This window comes from Pinus tabuliformis, chromosome 6 (genome assembly GCF_031772625.1).
Source record: "Pinus tabuliformis cultivar Carrire ecotype Pingquan chromosome 6, CPIR1, whole genome shotgun sequence".
NCBI lineage: Eukaryota > Viridiplantae > Streptophyta > Pinopsida > Pinales > Pinaceae > Pinus > Pinus tabuliformis.
In genome coordinates this window covers 1,588,880,225-1,588,895,595 of record NC_142292.1, presented here as the reverse complement: position 1 = coordinate 1,588,895,595, position 15,371 = coordinate 1,588,880,225, and the positions used below count along the sequence as shown (strand labels likewise).

Genomic DNA, 15,371 nt, shown 5'->3' with positions numbered 1-15,371 from the left:
ACAGGAAATCTTTCCTTCCTTAGATATACCATGACCAATTCATCCACTTGGTACTCCTTTCCTCTTCTTTTCAGGTATGCCCTTTGCTTGTACTTGCTACTACTTTCCTGCAATCTTCCTTTGACCTCTTCTTGTAGTTTATGCATCTGTTTGGCGAACTCTTTAGCCTTCGCACTTCTCAACTCTTGTTTCCCAAATTTCTCAACTCATATATGCCTCTCGGATTCATCCCAAAAACGATTTGAAATGGGCTCATACCAGTACTCCGATTAGGAGTATCAATATAAGAAAACTCTCCCTGCGTTAGTGCCAAATCCCACTGTTTGGGATTGTTGTACACCAAGCTTCTCAATATGTTTCGCAAGCTTCTATTTACCACTTCAGTTTGCCCATCTGTCTGAGGATGGTAAGCTGAACTGAAACTGAGGTTTGCACCTAGTTTCTTCCACAGTTTCCTCCGAAAGTGTCCTATAAACTTTGTATCTCTATCAGACACAATACTTACAGGCAATCCATGTAATCTTACAATTTCTGAAAAAAATAAATTTGCAATGTGAGTTGCATCGTTAGTTTTCCTACAAGCAATGAAGTGAGCCATTTTTGAAACTCTATGTACAACAACATAGATAGAATCATGCCCTCTTTGATTTTTTGGCAAACCCAAAACAAAATCCATGTTGTCTGCATCCCAAGGCCTAGTTGGTATTGGTAATGGCTAGTACAATCCTGTATTCTGGCTTCTCCCTTTAGCTTGTTGACATATCCTGCACTTCTCAACAAATCTCTTAACATCAGTTTGCATCTTTGGCCAATAGTAAAAAGAAATATTTTGGCATAAATTTAGCCTTCATTTTACTCAATTTTGTCTGATTGCCTGATATTGGACTTTCCTTTTCTTGTTCTGGATGTTTTATCTCATCCCACAAATGGCTATATGACCCTTCAATCTGGTAATTGCAATGTTACCTTCTTTTTGTCATCAACCACCTTCATAGTAAAAATGCTGGTCTAGTGAACTGATCCAATCCATTAGCTTTCTGCATTGAGACTTTCATACACATTAGCCATTTCTTCCACCTATCCAACATCTTGATAACTTTGGTAGTTTCATTTTCTTCTTCTTCTTCTTCCATCAGAAGATTCTTCTGTAGCACGGACAACTCCTTCATCAGGGTTCTTCTCTGAGCGGTCTCCATTGTGTCCATCCTTGTACGCAGACTCTGGATCTCCTCCAACAGAACTGCATTTGCTTCAGGTCTTCCTCGACCTATGCCAGCTCCTCTCCTTGGCGGCATGTTTACTACAGTCAAACTCAATCTCTGAGCTCTAATACCAAAAATGATGCAATTTTCCAATTGAATCAGCAATTGAACATAAAAGTCAGGAAATACTTGTAGCCTCCCAGGATTATGCATAGGACTAATGATGAAGATCACCATCCAATAACTCTAAAATATTGTTTTTCCTACCAAGATGTCACCTTATCAAATTTATCTTTATGCTCTCTTACTAAGTGTAGATTGTGATCTTAGTATGAAGCACTCCTACTTTGTAAGGTTTCATTTTAAGATATTGTTATGTTATTGATTGTTTTAATAAAATTATACTAGCCTTTTATCTGATGATTTTATGCAATCAATATGAGTTTCTGTTTTAAAGTCTAAGATCTTATTCTAAGAGAAGTTACCATGCCCATGAGATCTTTGTGTATACAAGATGTTATATTAAAGGAAAATGCAAGATTTGTTTCACTCTAATTGTTACTTGTATTGAATACATTTATTCTTCTTCTACTTCTCCTCATCATGAATAATTACATTTCTTACAAGTTGGAGGGGTTTCTGACTATAAAGGATCTATAGTGAATGCCTATGCACAATTAATTTTATGGTGCAGTAATTCAACAAAAAGTTACAATACATGTTGAGTAAAAAAGGATGGCCACTAATATGAATAGAAGAGTGCTTACCCATATGTCCTTTTCTCTAGTCTATGAGGGTGCAATAATAAAAGTGTGGCTTTTCTTGAATTGCATTTCATATTGGGTTGTTATTTAGTAGATGACAATATGCATTAGATTCCTTTCAATGATGAGCTTTGAGAATGTAATTAGTGGTACAAGATGCCACCAAAATGGATCTATAGTTACAAAAGTCAGCACGTTCATATTAGCTACAATGTTAACCTAGCCAACCAAAGCTAAAGGGAAAGAGTGAATCCAAGGTCCAATATTTAGTAGGCACTTGGTAAATTTATATTCCATCACACTCCTGCTATCCTACTAGTAGAAGCCTAAAACAAGTTCATGGAAAGATGAAATTACATTATGAGGATTCTTATTCAGAGACTAGATTATAGTTGACCACCGATTAGCCATCTGACTGTATGTTTAGGATTTGAAGACAGAAGGGGTCCTAGGAGGTGATTTTACAACCCAATATGAGCAACTAAATTCTCATGGAGAAGTGAGGATGTGAGGATTTCTTAGGGGAGGTTCATGAGGGTCGTCCATTTACAACTTAGTTATTTAGTCATATTCTTGTTTTGTTGAAACTTTACCCTTGGTATACGCTAAGATTAGTAGTATTCATTTATATTGTGCAGTGTTATAAACCATTCATTAAGAGTTCTTGTTTGAAAAAACTACTTAGAATATAGAAAAATAGATTCTTATCTGTGTCATTAGCTAAATCTGCTAAAAGTAAGATACTCGTGGATCATATGTGAATTGTATTTAATAGAGGGGATTGTGTTCATCCATTTAAGGTTATTTCCTAGCGATGTTAAAGAATTATTGTTTTTTTCAAAGCTATACAGTTACAAGAGTGTGCAGGTTGTTATTATAGGTGCTTCCTTCAATCAATCAAGCAATGATTTTGTGGTAGATATTATGAGTTTCTTAAGTGAAGTACTGGCATACACCACTCTACATTTAATTTTCTACATCCCCTCATATTATGTACCTGATTTTTCTGAGGAGTTCTACTTTCAATGTCCATATTGAGCCTCCCTATGTAGTCCCTAGCATGGGAGACTATAGGCTATAATGTTTTCTGGAAGTTGTTTGCAAGAAATATCTTTGCATGTAGCGTTAAATACACATTTAGAAGATTCATAAGGTGGATCTTAGATTTTGTTGATCTAATTGAAGAATTCACTGAAGGGAAATATATGTCCATCAGACGCGATTTTGTATGTTGGATTTTCAACACAAGCATTTGCAAAATTAACACTATTATTTTGTCTTGTTTGATTGATATTATTAAGAGGGTTGAATGATTTTTTGGGCAAACTAATCAACATTTCTATTATCATTTAGAAAATATCATATAAACGAGCTACATAAATCTTTTTTGAGTTATGTAATCTCTTTTATAATCCCATGCAAAACCCTTTATCTTCACATCAAGAACAAAATGAGTAAGGAAATCCATATCTGCATGAGATATATGACCTTTTTACTTATTATATTATTTATAATTTCTTAATGTGGTTTGTCTTGAGTTTGTGTTCACAATTTAAGGATGATACTTGCTATTACCAATATAAAAATTGTCTCAAGAAATAATTGTATCAGGAAAGTGGCTTCTTGCTTTTTGTCTACCAAAACTTCTATAAGCTCTACCACTTCCCCTATCCATTTTTGTCTAACCTAAAAATATTTTTTGTCAATAACCTTAATCACATATGATATTATTAATCATTTTATGTCCATATCCATAACATGATTTACTATTGATCATTTTTTTATTTCATTTTGATTTAGTATTCCTTTCCTAATTAGACGTAAAATTAAAACCTTTTTTGTTCATACTATTCTTCAAGTTGATTTAATTATTGTTGAATCCACAATAATGTCTATTTGGTCACTGAAACCCATATGAAAAAAAGTTTTAGTTAAATATGAAACCAAATTATTATATGGAAAAGGCCACTAATGGACAAGATTATGGTGGTGTTCTCCTGGTATTTGCATGTGCTGGCCTATCTCAAGAGTCAGACAAAACTGAAAAAATTGAAAGGTATAAATAAAAGGAGAATGGGTCCTTGGAAGAAGATTGGATGACCTTGGTTTCTTAAAGAACGTAAATTGTTTCAATTCTAATGAAGAAATGATTTCACTTCAGAACATTTTTCTATTTTTCCTTTTCTTCCAAGTGTGACATATAGGAAGGCAAGTAGCATTACAAATCCCATTCACAACATTGTATAACCTAAAATGAAGAAGTGATATTATGAGAAAAGATTACCTGCAGTTATTCACTTAAAAGAAGAAAATCATTTGCCTATTACTGGTTTTAGCATGAAAATGGAATTGTAATGAGTGGTCTTTAGAGAACCTTCCTCTGGACTATTCTTGGCCCGATTTATGTGTTTTCCTTGTGCCATCATTAATTGTTTGTCTATCATTTTGGGATAATTTTAGCATTGAGTAGAGCCATTGATTTCAACGGCTTTATAAAAGCAGTTAGGGTGTTGATTTCAAGTAGGGTGTTGATTTAAAGGATTTTTTCCAACAGTATCGGTGTTGATTTTAAGGAATTTATATGAGAATACAGGGTCATTTGTTAAAGACTAGTCACGACACAATTTTGGAATTATTTCCTTTTTCATGTTGGCTTGATTGGAAGATTTTCTTATCCATGTGCTATAGAAGTTGATTAAGGAGAGCTCTATTGTTTTGCTAGATGTTTTCTTATCCATCTGCTCTAGGTGCTAATTAAGAGACGTTTATGCTTTTGCTAGATATTTTATTAGCGTTTTTTTGGGTTTGAGTATATGATGCTGCATGAACTTAATTTTGGGTCAAGTTATATTGGAAATATGTGTTGAATAACTCCATTCTTGTTTATAAATGGAGGAGAGGGGAGTATACGTTTTCACTATTCTTGAGTATTAACATTCCTTTTTATCTTCTATATTTCACATCTTTCTCACTTTCATACCAAATTATAGAGCTTAATGCAAAATTAAGTGTTGGGGCTCATTTTGCTAGTTACTTGATTGTATCTATTGAAAATATTTTCAAATTGTCTTGTAGAATAGAAAGGAAATAAAAAATGATGACGATGATGCTGACGGAAATGACGACAACGATGACTTATGTAATAAGAGAGAAAAAATTAACAACAATGTAGGCTTATGTGAAAGGGAAATGTTAAGACAAAGGAAGAATTATATAATGATAGGTGGATCATAGGGGTTTGGTTCCTTAGCATTGATGTATTATATATCAGTAAGGAGAAGAAGGAGAAGATGACATCACATTTGCTTATGTAATTGAGGACAAGTTTAAGAAGAGACAAAATTGTAATGGATTGATGGCTCAAGCATGACTTGTTACTGAAATATATGGAGCAACAAGGTCTATGGCTAGGTGAAGAGTAGAACTCCAAATATTTTTGGCAACAACCAATATTGAGTGAATAGAATGTCATATCTACATAGACCTTTGTGAGAATACTTTATTCTAGGTGATGATAGAGTAATTCATTTTCTTATTGGAAATAATTAAACCTTGATCGTGGTATAATTTGGTTTTAAATATTTAAAATATTAGATGTTTACAGTCCATTTTATAAAGGGTTATGGCCTTCTTAATTTTTTTCCTGGAATTTTAAATATTCAGATAGAAATTTGCAACAAGAATATAACGACCTCAATTCCTTATGAATGCTATAAGTATCTACTATGTGTATTTTTTTTCAAATCGAATAGAAATATGCTCAACTTTTTTTTGCTAATAAAAATAGACACAATCATATTCTATTGTATAAGATATAATTTTTGTTGTTATTGTTAACAAAACTAGAAATTTTACTGAGAGGTGCAAAGGAACGTCGAAAGGATGAGTGGGAGAATGTGGAACAAAGTAATTTGTACATTATTGTGTGTAGTATTCTGAGGTTACAAAAAGTTATATAGTTTGAATGATCGTAATAATCGCATCATATGTTTAATATTTAGCTGCCATACTGCAAAGGAGAGGGAGGAAAAAATTTTGTAGACAAGAGGATGAAAATGCTTGAGTCATTCGTGACCAAACACCTTATTTAATGATCTAAATTACGCCACATCCAGCTCCATCTTAAGTGTATATACTACACTTAAATCAATAAACTCCATTTATGGATACCATGCACATGAAATATGAAATAATAACCAATTCATAAATAGTTATCTTATCTACACATCGGGTTGAATAACCATCTAAGCTCACCTTTGAGGCGGTCATTTAATGATTTTTTTTATAATATGAAATCATAACCAATTCATAAATAGTTATGTTATCTACAGAGCAGGTTGAATAAACATTTAAACTCACCTTTAAGGCATGCATTTAATGAGAGTTTCTATGGTATTCTTTACTTTCCAAACAATATCATTAACACAGAAAAATGATCCACTCCTTCCTTTTCAATATAATTTAATTTATATCCAAAATAGAATGCCACCTTAACTTTACAAATATGTCACAATGAACATTCAAAATATTTAACTTGAATATTTATGCCAACACAAACTTGTGCCTTGCAATTGCCAAACATGCCTTTTATCAATCCTCTCCATGAACTTCAAAGGGGATCAATTTGAGCAATGGTATTATTTCATGACAAATCTGCAAAGGAAATTATATTTCAATTTCAATTTTGGGACTTTGGATAATTGGTAATTGCATGTATTAATGTTGTTGAAACCCACATTAACACAATCCATCCTGCATGAACATAGTGTCTTTCTTCAATTACGAACTAACATTAAGTTCATACACGTCTAACAGATTCTTCAAACTTTTACCCAATGAAACATGTTGTCACAACTTTATCCTAATCAGATTACTCTTGTGATCTACCCCACAAGCATGAAGGCTTGAAATATGAGGTATGTTTTTGTATAGATTTTGCATGGTAAAGGGTTGAATTATTATGTGAAATGGGCATTTTAAATCAATGTCCAAATAGACTATGTTAGATCTTTTTTTACACAAATACTTCATTACAAATGGGTTGAAATTTAGGTTGCAATTATTATGTACGATGGGAAATTTAAATCAATATCTTGGTGATTAGGAAAATTTCATTCACCTACAACATATAGTATGTTGGCAATATGGAAATAAGGTTGTTAGCAGGTTTTGTTGAGGATTGATATTATTGGCCCTTTCGTGCTCAGATTCATTCTTGTGCTGATAATATGACATTGTAGCAATACAATGAATGGACTCCAGAAGTTGTGTGGGTCATGTTGCAGGGTGTGACATTCAGGTAATTCCCTTGAGTTATTTTAGTAAGTTAAAAATAGGGTCTGCATGATTATAGTTTTTATAAAGATTATATATCATGTGTCAAGCAATTATTTTTAAAATCAATGCCTATATATGTAATTTTAAGGATTGCCATAACTCTTCACATAATTCTTTAAAGTGTGCTAGCTCAATGGAAGAGCACCTGCCTTATAAGCAGGCGGTTGGTGGTTCGATTCCGCTGTGCCCTATCATGAATTAATTAACGATTTTGTAGTTTATTTTTAATTAAATGTTTTTTAGATCGATTTATTTTAATGGTGAGATATTTCTGGATTCATTGTTTTATATTGTCTCTAGAGAGACAAAAATGAAATTGTCTCCTAAAAGACAATAATGCTTGTGTTATATATTGTCTTTATAGAGACAATTTTTTAAGACAATAATTTTGTAAACACCCGCTTAAAGACAATATTTAAGACAATGCACAAGTTTTTTTGTCTCAAGTTAAGGCAATTTACCCAAAAATTGTCTCAAATATTGTCATTAAACCCCCATTTATATAGCAGCGTTGAAGAAATTCATAATCTTCTAACAAGGAAGAAGAGTAGATCTTTTCAGCAGATAGGCTAACAGAAAAAATGCACAAACCTAGTTTTGTTTAGATTCATATGTGAATGTATCAAAAGCATCATAGCCTTGGTAACCACACATTTGGGATTTCCATATCCAACCAAAAAATAGATTTCTTTTTCTAATCGAACTAATACATAAGCCTATTCTATAAAAACTTAGATCTATAACCAATGTGCCAACACTAAAGAAACTACATAAAACTCTCAAAATCAAACAAAAAATAACTATTTCACCTACATAAACAAGAAAATTTAGTTAGTGTTTTATATAGAATACCAATGGTCCATGGGTGTGGACATGTCATGTGAGTCTCAACCTTTAAGCTTCAGGCTTCAATGTTCATGCTTTATGCTTAAGTGTGTACAATGTAGGATCACATGGTGTGACTGAAGACATAGACGATTTTTTTCTAATAAGTCCAAAGATCCACTATGGATGAGTCTATGTTTATCTTGAAGTCTCATCTTAAATTCTTGTGGGTGTTGCATATTGTAATACTTATCTTGGAGTTCCAAAAAGCAAAATCACAAACATCTTTTGCTTTCTATAATTTTATTTGAAATCACACACACACACCAAGATATATATATATATATATATATATATATATATATATATATATATCAACCATATAGTTAAATGCCCGTTAACTTTAACCCTTTCATACACATAAAGAGTTTTTTTTCACAGATTTATATGCTCACCTATGGAACAAAACACACTTGAATAGTATGAAACCTCTTTTCTTCCTTGTGGGTTGGTTATAACATAGGGAAATAACCTACTAGTGGTTAAATTTGACTACTTCAACTCTTAACTTAAGTTACAATATGGACTCTTTTAGAGTGTTCTTCATCATATTTCCATGGTGAGCCACTTTTCCATGTATAGTGGGGGTTTACATGACATCTTCTCGAATCATGGTCGTGAAAACAAGGTGGTCAACTTCCGGGTGACATAACTTTTCCATACAAAGTCTGATTGAGGGTATTTATGTGTCATTGGAAAGATGTATGTCTATAGAATAGCACTAAGGAGTGCGTCGTTGGGCTAAAAGGTTTTACCCCTAAAAAATGTGGTTTGATGCCTCAAATAGATTCCAGAAAGTTTTAGACCCCAATTTGCCAAACTAAAACCGAGAGATAAAATGATTCCTCCACTTCTTCCATTCCAAAAACATCAAAATAAATAACAAACAATCTAATAATACAATATAAAACAATCTACATAATCATCACATACACAATATCGTATAATATTATCACATTTCTATCTTTTTCACATAAACAATATCCTATAATATTATCAAATTCCTATACAAAATACCCTATAATATTATCAAATTTCCAAATTTTCACATCCACAATACCCTATAATATTTTCAAAATTTCCATTCTTTTCACATGCATATTACCCTATCTTATTGTCAAATACTCACCCATGTGCCTCTCTTGTATACCCACGGCGTAGTCTCTTGTATACCCACGGCGTAGTATTGAAATCCGAGTTAACCTACTAATTCTTTTTCGCTAATATTAGACATAAAATAGAGAATTGTTGTTAAATATACCACAGACCATCAATGAAATCATCGTGAATCATACGATAGACAATGAACTATTTTATAATAAATATATAAAAGACATAAGACAAAGAACAGAATCATTGTTAATTAAATATGTATGACAGAAAGACTTACATTTCAAGTTTAACGTGGTCCATGATCCATCTCTCATAAAGATGTTAAAAGATTATTCTAACTTTAACCCTTTATTCATTCAGACCCTCGTGGAAATTGCCTTTACCTAAACAGAACTATGCAAAATCGCAGGAAACCAAAGATCCGATTGGTTTGGAATTTTCTTTGAAAATTATACTATAAATATGCGAGGAAGCATAGCAGCGAAACGCTATAGTTTAACCGTAGGAAGCAAGTGTTAATGGCTCTGGTTTGTACAGCGCCGTTGCTTTCCAGTTGGGGCGTCCGCAAATCGTTGATTTGCTCCAAGAAAGATGGTTTCGCTCTCTCGCAAGAACTTTCAAGTACAGGCCGAATGTTAAAGCGAAAGAAATCTGTCACACCAATAACCCCAAGCATGAACAATGCAAGTGGTGGAATGTTAAGGCCAAAGAAATGTGTCCTACCAATAACCGCAAGCATTAGCAATGCTCAACAAAGACACACAGGCAATCATCATTCCAACGTGTGGGACGATGACCTCATACATTCTCTCTCAACATCATACGCGGTATTTTTCTTACTCTCATAATTACATATTCCCTTATCTTCGTACTTTAGAATTAATCGATTTGTTTAAACACTGCAATTTCACAAGTTAAAAGCCTTCATCAACCTCTGCGTGGAAGATAACTTTGTATTTCATTGAAATGCGCTGTGATCAAGCAGGCACCTGCATATCGTGAACGAACTGAAACGCTTGTTGAAGATATCAAACACCTATTTTTGAGTGCCATGGAAGTTAGGTACAGCGATGGTGATGATGATTTAATCAGTCGTCTTCAGAATGTTGATACTATGGAATGTCTGGGAATTGATCGACAGTTTCAATCTGAAATAAAAGTAGCTTTGGATTACGTTTACAGGTTAAGCATTATACATGAATTTGATTTACCATTTATAAGATTCAGTGATTGCACGCACTTCTAGATTCATTCCTTGATCATTAAAACCTCACTTCTTCATGATGTGTAGTTGTTGGAACGAAAGGGGCATCGGGCCGGGATCAAGAGATTCACTCAGCAAAGATCTCAACTCTACGGCTTTGGGATTTCGGGCACTCAGAATGCATCGATACGACGTCTCTTCGGGTCACATAGATTAAAATATACACTTGATGTTGTTTGACTGTTAAATAAAAATATTTAATACTTTAGTTCTCACAGAATATCATGCATTGGTGAAACAGATGTTTTTGAGAATTTCAAAGATGAAAACGGGGAGTTCTTCTGCAATTCCAGTGGTGAAAATGGAAGAGCTGATAAAGAAGTGAGAAGCATGTTGTCATTATTCCGAGCTTCAAACATTTCGTTTCCCGGAGAAAAAGTGATGGAGGAGGCAAAGACATTCACAACACGGTATCTAACCCAAGTTTTAACGGGACACACTATAGCTGATGTCGATCAAAGCCTTAGGAGAGAGGTAAGTTGCAAACACCTTTTTCAACTTCTAGTATTGTATGAAAACTCTTCGCATCTGCAATTTTTTTTATTTATTTTGTATGTTGTACCGTCTTAGCATCGGTCGGTCGGTACATATCTGATTTGGTTACTGTTGTCCAGGTGAAATATGCATTGGAATTTCCATGGCATTGCAGTGTGCCTAGATGGGAGGCTAGAAACTTTATCGAAATATATGAACAAAACTATTCATGGCTCAAGTACTAACCCTGTCCATAAGATCTCAGTTTCAAAGGGTACAGGAAAATGAATTTTGAATTACTATAAGTGTTCTCAATACACTAATCTATGTTCGCCATGCATTCTTTCAGGTCTAATAATATGAACCAGAAAATTTTAGAGTTGGCGAAATTGGACTTCAATATTTTGCAATGCACACATAAGAAAGAGATGCAACTTATCTCGAGGTGCACTGGCATTTGGCATTTGGCATTTGGGATAGATTATGTATCTAATCATTATCTTACCTAGGATGGGATAGATTATGTATCTAATCATTATGTAGAGATAGATTCCTTGTCAATTTAGTGACATGACCGGCTGCAATGCATACATTTATAATAGGTGGTGGGCAGAGTCATATCTGCCGAAGCTGAATTTCTATAGGAAACGTCACGTCGAACTTTACTTTTGGGCGGTTCTGAGCACATTCGAGCCCGAATTTGGTCCCAGCAGAATCGCCTTCACAAAACTTTCAACACTGATGACGGTTCTCGATGACCTATATGATACTCACGGAACATTGGACGAAATCAGAATCTTCACCGAGGGAATGAAAAGGTGATATCAAATTCAAATTATATCGACTATCCTGTAGAAATTGGTCGCAATCCATTCATTCGTAGTTAGTTTCTCCGACATTTTTTTTCTTAACAAACATCTTGCATAATTTTCCCAGATGGGATAGTTCGTTAATAGGCCGCCTTCCAGACCACATTCAAAAAATATTCGACTTCTTCATCAATACAGCGAATGAATGGGCTGCTGAAGTGGAAAATAAACAAAGGCGGGATATGGCAGCGTACATACGAAAAAATGGCGTATGTGCTGTTTATATAATATACTACTCCTTTTTTTTGTTTTATAAAAGGTTGTTATTATTCTGTCTGAGTGAATGAAACATCTGACCGGTTGCCTGCCTTCATTTTTAGTGGGAGCGATATCTTGAGTCTTATTTGCAAGAAGCGGAATGGATGGCGACTGAATATGTGCCCTCGTTTAATGAGTACTATAAGAATGGCCTCGCTAGCTCAGGGATGTGTGTGTTAAATTTGATTCCGCTTCTGTTAATGGATCAAATTCTACCAGACGACATTCTGAAGCAAATAGTCTATCCATCCAAGATCCATGATCTGTTAGAACTGACGGTCCGAGTCAAGGACGACATAACGGACTTTGAGGTATTTGACATTCAAATTAATGTTCATTTTAAACATAAGATGAGATTAGGATTTGTTTTAACATTTGCCGCTATGTGTGTGTTTGAATTTGAAGCAAGAGAAGGAACGCGGGGAGGTAGCTTCAAGTATAGAGTGTTATGTGAAAGACAATCCGGAATGTACCCGTGAAGATGCTTTAAATCATATGAAAGGCATCCTGGATCTTTCTGTCAGCCAACTGAATTGGGAATTTCTAAAGCATGACAATACAGTGCCGCTGTGCTGCAAAAGGTTTACTTTCAATCTTGCACGAGGCATGCACTTCCTCTTCAAATACAAAGATGGCATATCCCTTTCTGACAATGAGGTAAAGGACCAAATATTCAAAGTTCTTATGGAGCCAGTGCGGCTTTAAATATTATACTGATGGATGGCGCATAGCCTTATTATTAATTATCACGTGACGTGGATGCTGACAGCTGTCTCTCAAAATATTCCATGTGTCTTGTTCGACAGGACGTTTTATTCCTAATATATTTTTAATATCATAAACCATCCCATCGTGTTCATCGTGTCCATTTTGATAGCAAAGTCCTGCCAACCTTTTTATATTGTTAAAAAATTATTTATCACGTGGATGCTGTCTTTCTTTGAGATCTATTATTATAGTTTCCTTACTTATACGTTACTAATTTCAATAAATTTTTCATTGTTTTCTACGTTATAATTTAATCAATTTTTCCTTATCTTTTCTCCATAATTTATGGCATTAAATATTTTTTATTTTAATAGGTAATGCAATTTCAACAAAGAATTGAATTTTTTGTTGTTTAAAATATATTTTTGAATGTATAGACGAATTCAACACCGTGAAAGACTCCAAAGATACTCGAATTTTTCAAATTAAACTACTTAAACTCATTTTTTTTTTTAAATCTTGATTTTGATTAAAAATGTCATAAAAAAAATTTGTTTAGTCTATAAATTAAGCTACACCGTAATTTATTGCTACATTAATTTCAAAATATGTATATAAATTTAGTGGTAAATGAATTTCAAAATATCTATATAAGTTTACTGGTAAATGAATTTCAAAATGCATATATTTAAATAGTTGAAATAGTCAAAAGACATCAATCTATAATAAATATCAAAATATTTATTTCTATTGGATATATTCGTAATTACACTGATATTCATAATTTGTAAATAAACTTTGGTACAATATTACCCGCCAATATCATTATCATTTTATAATATGAAGAGACATCAAATTACACTTCATGTGAATGTGAATGTGAAGTGGAGGAATCGTTGATTCCCACTTTTTTTTGATGGTGTATTATCATGAATATCAATGAAATAAACTTAATAATCACTTACCATGAGGAATTTTAAAATTAAATTATTAATATATTTTTTTTATTAAATTATTATTAAAATATTAATATATTTTTTTTAAATGGACTTCCATGAAGTGTGGATTTGTGGATGATCCATAACCATGACAAACAAGTTTTGAGGATAGAGATACCGTGTAATGCTTGTGACCAACTGTGATACTAACAGTGTGTGGCCTAGCGAATGGACTTTGATGAAGTGTGGGTTTTTGGATGACCCATAACCATGAAATACGAAGATCTGAGGACAGAGACACCCTGTAATTCTTGTGACCAACTCTGATATTAACAATGTGCAGCCTAGAAAATGGACCTTGATGACAAGGATTTTGTGCAGTTGACCCATAACCATGATGCTGACTATTGATGAAGTAGCAAGTACCTACATAGCCTAGGGTGGGAGGGTACATCTCCAAAGAACCCAAGACAGATGATGATGAATGTGAAGTAGGTGCCTACTAATGTGGGGTGGGAGGACACGTCTCCAAAGGTAGCTCTCTCTGAATGTTGCTCCATATTTAAAATGGGCATAAATCGATCAATATAACTCAAAATCTTTATTATAACCTATTTTTGGAAACAGAATGGTCATTCTGCATCTTACCATATGATTGAAATCCTTATGTGGACACTACGGAAGCTCAGATTCACGTTGCAACTATCCCAAAATCACAAAAGGTTTGAAAAAATAGTTGATTTTAAATCAAATATATCTCCCTCATCTGAACTCCGATTCAATCGATTTTTTTTTTTTGAATTTAGGTTGTTTTTCGCAAGGAATCGAGATCTGAAATTTGTTTTCGTAAATTTTGAACCAAAAATTTCAGATCTGATCTACAAACTCGCCGCCCAAAAGAATCTTGCAAAAAGATATAAAAAAGTTCTTCCCATTGTGGAGGTCGTAGCACGTGCATGAATTTTGTTGAAGATTGTTGCAAAACTTCGAAACTGAAATATGCATCAAACCCTCATTCTAATGGAAGCATAACCTGAATATGATACCATTGATCTAGATCTTGGGAGGATGTTATGAAACCAGCTCACAAAAAGATAGAAAAGATAGATCAACGCCTTAGAATTCAACCTCTTCGAGGGGGCAACCTCCTTTACATTACACAAATGAACAATTCTTGGATGATTTAAATGACAAAACCTCCTTTCTATATATAGGAGTCTAAGGGGTCACAATATAACCAAGCCGACCTAACAATAACAATATAAAGGCACAAAATAACAATAGTGGGATTATATGGGGTACAATAATAACAATATGGGGACAATAGGGGCACAAAAATAACAATAAGGGATACATTGACAATAGTAATGGGGGAATCACTAGTATTATAGTGACCTAACATGCCCCTCTTGTTGGCTTGTTGGGGCCTGACCCAGGTTCGGAGATTATTTAGCCAAACAAATCCCGGTACTACTGGCCCTTTCGGCAATAGTCCGCGGAGCACAGACTGAGGTCTCACCCGAAGTAGTATGGGAGGGTGCTAGAACCAGGTTTCTACA

General features: G+C 33.8%; 1 protein-coding gene across 1 annotated transcript; it reads left to right on the top strand.

Annotated features, from left to right (window-relative positions):
* Nucleotides 1-9,814: 9,814 nt before the first annotated feature.
* On the top strand, nucleotides 9,815-12,927 carry LOC149264893 (delta-selinene synthase-like). Its single transcript, XM_089390767.1, has 10 exons — nucleotides 9,815-10,128; nucleotides 10,287-10,483; nucleotides 10,593-10,708; nucleotides 10,807-11,039; nucleotides 11,180-11,277; nucleotides 11,389-11,484; nucleotides 11,642-11,857; nucleotides 11,976-12,117; nucleotides 12,229-12,477; nucleotides 12,572-12,927. Exons 1-10 carry the CDS (start codon nucleotides 9,820-9,822, stop codon nucleotides 12,869-12,871), a joined length of 1,956 nt encoding a protein of 651 aa, XP_089246893.1. The 5' UTR covers nucleotides 9,815-9,819; the 3' UTR covers nucleotides 12,872-12,927.
* Nucleotides 12,928-15,371: the final 2,444 nt, after the last annotated feature.

Coding starts and splice junctions, on each gene's coding strand:
- LOC149264893 (XM_089390767.1), top strand. CDS start 9,820: ATGGCTCTGGTTTGTACAGCGCCGTTGCTTTCCAGTTGGGGCGTCCGC. Junction 10,709..10,806: donor TCGATACGACGTCTCTTCGG/GTCACATAGATT, acceptor TTGGTGAAACAG/ATGTTTTTGAGAATTTCAAA. Junction 11,485..11,641: donor GAGATGCAACTTATCTCGAG/GTGCACTGGCAT, acceptor CATTTATAATAG/GTGGTGGGCAGAGTCATATC.